This window comes from Nematolebias whitei, chromosome 1, assembly GCF_014905685.2.
Source record: "Nematolebias whitei isolate Nwh7 chromosome 1, NemWhi1, whole genome shotgun sequence".
In the NCBI taxonomy this organism is placed as follows: Eukaryota; Metazoa; Chordata; class Actinopteri; order Cyprinodontiformes; family Rivulidae; genus Nematolebias; species Nematolebias whitei.
Genome location: NC_056498.1, coordinates 86,903,067 through 86,909,176, shown reverse-complemented (window position 1 = coordinate 86,909,176; position 6,110 = coordinate 86,903,067). Strand labels below are relative to the sequence as shown.

Here is a 6,110-nt window from a genome sequence, read left to right as displayed (position 1 = left end):
AAGATTTGAAAAATAAATCGGTGCCTTGGGCTAGTTTATAGGAACAAATGTTCCAAAATGAAGATGTGACGTAGAGAAAAAGCTCTGGTGCTTGCTTGTGAGACAGTCGTGCTGTTGTAAACCTGGTTAGTCCTGTTTATAAAAGGAGTGGTGTTTCTCTGCAACATCTTTCTCTTCCAAGCTTTCTAGTTAAGTTTCGGCAGGCAAAAACTCGGTCTCAACTCAAGGTGTGTATGTGTTGCAAATAAGGAATGGGTCATGAGGAGAGGCGGTCCTGATGCTGTCAAACCTGTTCTCCTGGCTGACTTTAAGCTTACAGGCATTTAACAGACTGATTCATCAGGTTCTGTCAAACAGAGCAGCAGTGATACTCTGAAGAGTGGACATCTCTCCATGGGTCAAGACGTCTCTGACTGCAGTACCTGGTGAGTTCCTCACATATGCAAAATATGGCTCTTAGCATTGTGGTCCAAAATCAAGAGACCTGGAAACATAAATTTTAACTAATAATAATAATCAATTAATTGATTTGGTTGTTTTACATCAAAACTAGATGCTTAGCTCTGCTTTTTTAAAATTGTATTTTTAATACAATATTTTTCAGCTGCAAATTATTTAATCACACCACCTCAGTTAATAGACAGATTTGGAACTAGAGAACACTTGTTAATTTATCAGTAGGTATTGAATTTATCTGATTTGGGGTGTCACAATGTAAATGGTGCAGCAGACTTTTCTAGTATAGAAGAAACATTATACTGGGTTTGATCTTCAGTTTTGTGGTCAGTGGAACTTGAACTGATTGATGCTGTTCTTGACTTGGTGTTACCAAGGAAAACACCTATTAACACCGTTGTTGTTGTTGTTTGACTTTTGTTTTCTTTGAACCCTTGCTGGTTTTTTGTTTTGGAAAGAATCTGGGACGCCTCTGCAAAAGAGTCGAGCGGTTCAAAACACGGTCACTGGCTTTCTGTCGTTGGCGTATTATTAGACAAACAAGTCTTGAGTTCAGTTTCTATAGCACCACATCACAACAGAAGTTGTCCAGGGCACTGAACAGAAACATCCACATGCATACAAAAGTCAAATGGTGATCTGAGGAAGGAAGTCAGCAGACATGTTGAATCTTCACTGCGTCAGTCTCCCATCCTGAGCAAGCAAAATAAACACAGACTTTATCTGCCATCTGCAAGTTCTTCTATGTGAAGCAAAGTTATCGCAACTCAGTTTGTTGGCTTGTTATAAGGACTGGTGGTTTGTCTTACCAATGAGCTTTTGTTCAAATGAACTCTCTGATCTGAGGTCAGATTCTGCCACTTGGATCTGTCTCATCCCTGGGATGTTCTGCTCAACGTTGCTTTTGCAATCGACAAGCTGGATCTTCCCGTCTCCATTATAACTTTTTTGGTCACGTGTTCCATTAATTTTAAATTACAGATGTAGTTTGAAATCAGATTGCAGTAGCCATCCTTGGTTGTTAATTTTTGAGGTTTTGTTGCACAATCCAACAAGGCTCCCCTCAAACCTGCACGTCAGTTCAGCTATGACATTAGCCTTTCAATATGAAAATGCTAAGGTGTGGTCAAAGGGAGGAGGGTGTGTGTGTGTGTTTGTGTGTGTGTCAGTCAGTATGAATCCAAACCAACTGGTTTAAATGCGCACATTCCCTTCTCTAAACTTGCCAGATGTCTAGAATTCCTGAAGCATGAGACGATGTGGTTTTTGGGTGGTGTTTCTCGATCAGCCTCAGATTGTAGAAGCTGCTGAAGGCAGGTGGGAAAGGATGAACACAGGCAGGATGAACTTAGCCTTGGTGATAGCCCCCACTAAAGACTGAACTGCGTCTTCTAACTGTATTGATTAACACTCGTCTTTCCAGCTGGATTAATGTTTTCATCTGGTTTGAAATTTTATTTGCTACAATGATTTGGGGAGGTATGAAAAAGTATATTATACGAAAGGGTATAAAAGGTCCTAACACAATTATTCTGTACTTTAATTTCAATTACAATTCTTGTTATATTTTAAAAACGTATTAAGAATGCGCATAAAGGATTAAAAAAAAAAACCCCAGCAACCTAAGTGGGATTTCCTCCATCTAAAATCATTATTAGCTGTAGTAGTAGTGGTGGTGGTGGTGGTGGTGGTGGTGGTGGTGGTGGTGGTGGTGGTATAAGTTGAAATACTTGTTTAATTGTTTAACATTATATTCGCTGTACTGAATTCATTTCAGATCTTCAAAAAATACATGGGAAATTCAAATAAATTCAGTTTATTTTTATCGTACAGATTCACGACAAGTCATCTTAAAGCACTATACAAAAAAATAATAAATCAAAATCACAGCTAATTAAATGCATTTCATTTCAGTCCAAATAGATTGCAGCACAGTTAGGTTGTATTGGTAAATAAAATTATTTGTAAAGAAAACAGCAGATAAGGTAAAACTTTCCCTTCAGTGTAACTACCGTCCAGTCTGGGCAAGCGCAGCGTGTAGGTTGATGGTGGAAAACGACAAAGTTTTTAAAAAGCTGGTAAACAAGTTATACACGGTACTGAGTTCCAAAGACTGCCAATATTAGTCTGTGATTTGTTACATTTGGTGTAAAAAAAAAAAAAAAAAAAAGTGGTCTCTCAAATAGATTTAACTATTACTCCTTTTTTTTTTTTTTTAACCTGCATGTTATGCAGTGACCACCTTCAAAACGAGCTTCTTTCAGCACTATTCTGAATCTAGAATTCAAACGAGCACGAGTCTTGGTTCTGTTTACTCAAAATGTCCAGTGTTCTGTAACTGCCTTCTATTTTGGTCCAGGATTATGTTTCTACTGGATAAACATTTACCGTATGGTTTGCAAACGGTATCCATTTTGATAACATTTTTACAATAGTAATATGAACCACTGGAAACTGTACCATGGTAACTGTTTTTATCTTCAAAGTAGGAATTACTGCAGCATACAAACTGGTAATGAGGTGAGGCTGAGTTAGAACCAGGGCAGGAACTTCGTTTATGGGCATTATAGCAATTAAATCAAACAAAAACCTTAAATCAGTTCTTTCTTCTAGGCCTTAAGCTGTTGATGGCTGTATTATTAGTGAATATTTAAAACAACCAACTGACAAACGACATTTAAAAATAATAAAAAGGAATAACGACAAAAAATTAACTTTTTTTTTTTCCTAATAAACTAACCATCAAATTAAGACTTGTACCTTGCTGTCTTTGTAATGACACTGATTAGAACTGTCACAACTTTGCTTTACTGTTTTACAGATTGTTTTGCTGGAGTGACGTTCCCGTGGTCTTTTGCATTTATTCCTTGATATGTGGGTGTGAATACAAGCACAAAATGGTAAGTACATCAAAGCAGCCCTTAAAAAAACCTAATGGTTCTGTGTCAAAACTTAAAGTCTGAATGAAATGATAAAATACAAGCAATGGTAGGATGGAAGAGTGCGTTCCAACTACAGGGGGATCATGCTCTTAAGCCTCCCTGGTGAGGTCTATTCGGGGGTTCTGGAGAGGAGGGTCCGTCGGATAGTCGAACCTCGGATTCAGGAGGAGAAGTGCGTTTTTCTTCCTGGTCGTGGAACACTAAACCAGCTCTACACTCTCAGCAGGGTCCTGGAGGGTGCGTGGGAGTTTGCCCAACCGGTCTACATGTGCTTTGTGGACTTGGAGAAGGCGTTCGACCGCATCCCTCGGGGAACCCTGTGGGGGGTACTCTGGGAGTATGGGGTACCAGGCCCTTTGATACGGGTTGTTAGGTCCCTGTATGACCGCTGTCAGAGCCTGGTCCGCATTGCCAGCAGTAAGTCGGGCTCGTTCCCAGTGAGAGTTGGACTCCGCCAAGGTTGCCCTTTGTCACCGATTCTGTTCATAACTTTTATGGACAGAATTTCTAGGTGCATCCAAGGTGTTGAGGGGTCTGTTTTGGTGGCCTTAGGATCACGTCTCTGCTTTTTGCAGATGATGTTGTTCTATTGGCTTCATCAAATCGTGAGCTACAGCTTTCGCTGGAGCGATTTGCAGCAGAGTGCGACACAGCCAGGATGATCGGTTCCTACAAATCCGAGGCCATGGTCTTGAGCCGGAAAAGGGTAGAGTGCCCTCTTCAGGTCAGGGAGGAGGTTCTGCCCCAAGTGGAGGAGTTCAAGTATCTTGGGGTCTTGTTCACAAATGAGGGGAAAAATGGAACGTGAGATCGATAGGTGGATAGGTGCAGCGTCTGCAGTGAAGCGGGCGCTGTACAGGTCTGTCGTGGTGAAGAGAGAGCTGAGTCAAAAGGTGAACCTCTCAATTTACTGATCAATCTACGTTCCTACCCCAGATAAGCGGAAGAAAATGGATGAATGGATGGTAGATGGAAATGTAAATACACGTTGTAAATAAGATCTTTTGTTGTTTTCTATTTTCTTTCAGAGTGGAGAAATCAAAAACGCAAGTGTTTCAGGAAACCTGGCTCTAGATGGCTCTGGGAATGGACTCTCCATTCAAGGGAATGCAGACGAATCAATTGCTGCCAAAGCTGGCCTGCAAGCTGGTCAGGGGAAAAAAAATGCTGTTCATAAAATTATTTTTGTTTTTTGGACCTCTAATGCGCATTTAGTTTCAAGATTTAACATTGTTCCTTATTGTTCCAGAGGATGATATTGTGGCAGCAACCATAAATCTGCACGACCTTGACCGAAATGAGGTGCATAACATCCTGGAGGTCCTGAAGCCCTATGAAAACAAACTGAAGATTGTGACAAAGAAAGATCTGAGTGCCAGCGCTGGACTTGGTCCCTTGGGATTAGGGCTCAAAGACCCTACAGCGGTAAATATTACAGTCTGAGCCTTGGCAAAATTGATTTAAATTTGTGATTGATCATAAAAATAAAAAGATATAAACAGACATCTATTTAGAATATATTGTATAACAGTGTGTTGGACTTTGTCCTCATAAAAACAGCAGTAGATTCAAGTAGGGTTTTCCAATTTAGTGAATAGTTTTGAACAATTTGGATAAAAAATATATTATCCAAAATGTAATACTTCAATTGCATCTTAATATACTTTTTTAAATTCCTCTTTTACAGTTGCTTCAAAAGGACCTCTCACTGGATGCATTAGCTGAAGCACCATCAGTTTCCTTTAATGGCTTGAGTGGAAATCTCAACACTGATCATGGATTTGGTGGTAAAATAAGAAGCCCCACTCTCAATGGAGACCTTCCCAAACTCAGCCTAAATAATCGCTCAGCTGATGCAGGTGCTACAGTTATGATGCCCTCCACAGGACTGATGGGGCCAGAAATAAATGCAGATATAGGTGGCAGATTAAAAGCACCAAATGCCAGTGTCTCAACTCCACAGGTAAAGACACCAAGTGCTTCCATTGATATTGAGAAACCAGCCGTAAAGGCACGCAAATACAGTGCCCCAAAATTCACAATGCCACATTTTAATCTGCCTCATCTTGAAACACCAAAACCAAAAATGGATATATCTGGAGATGCAGCTTTCCCTTCTGTTAATAAAAGTGTAGAGGCACCAAACCTCAATCTGTCAGCCCCCAAGGTGGATCTTAAAAATCCAGATTTTGATCTGAATGTACCAAAGGTGGATCTGAATGGCCCTGATGTAAATGCTGATGTTGACATGCCCTCAGGCAAAATCAATTTGCCTCATTTAAAATGGAAAGGCCCCAAAGTTAAAGGACCAGATGCTGACCTCAATGCTGACCTTTCGGCACCTGATCTTAAGATGTCTACACCAAAGATTGATGGTGACCTGAGTGCACCCAGTGTTGGCATTGACTTGCCAAAAGCTGATCTTGAAGGCACTGATCTTGACATTGATGCTCCATCAGGTAAAATCAACTGGCCTCATTTAAAATGGAAAGGCCCTAAAGTTAAAGGACCAGATGCTGATCTCAATGCGGACCTCAATGCTGACCTTTCAGCACCTGATCTTAAGGTCTCTACACCAAAGATTGATGGTAATTTGAGTGCACCCAATGTTAATGCCAACTTGCCAAATGTTGACCTTAAAGGCCCTGATGTAGATGTTCAGACTCCTGATCTTGACATTGATGCCCCATCAGGTAAAATCAACTGGCCTCA

General features: G+C 40.5%; 1 protein-coding gene across 1 annotated transcript in view; it reads left to right on the top strand.

The window, feature by feature from the left end:
• Nucleotides 1–337: 337 nt before the first annotated feature.
• LOC119407603 (neuroblast differentiation-associated protein AHNAK) overlaps nt 338–6,110 on the top strand; it is a 6,745-nt gene continuing 972 nt past the window's right edge. The window contains exons 1-5 of the mRNA XM_037674428.1: nt 338–425; nt 3,278–3,356; nt 4,427–4,547; nt 4,648–4,823; nt 5,086–6,091. Coding sequence (XP_037530356.1) covers nt 3,354–3,356; nt 4,427–4,547; nt 4,648–4,823; nt 5,086–6,091 — 1,306 coding nt within the window. The 5' untranslated portion in view covers nt 338–425; nt 3,278–3,353. The remainder of the gene's footprint in view (nt 426–3,277; nt 3,357–4,426; nt 4,548–4,647; nt 4,824–5,085; nt 6,092–6,110) is intronic.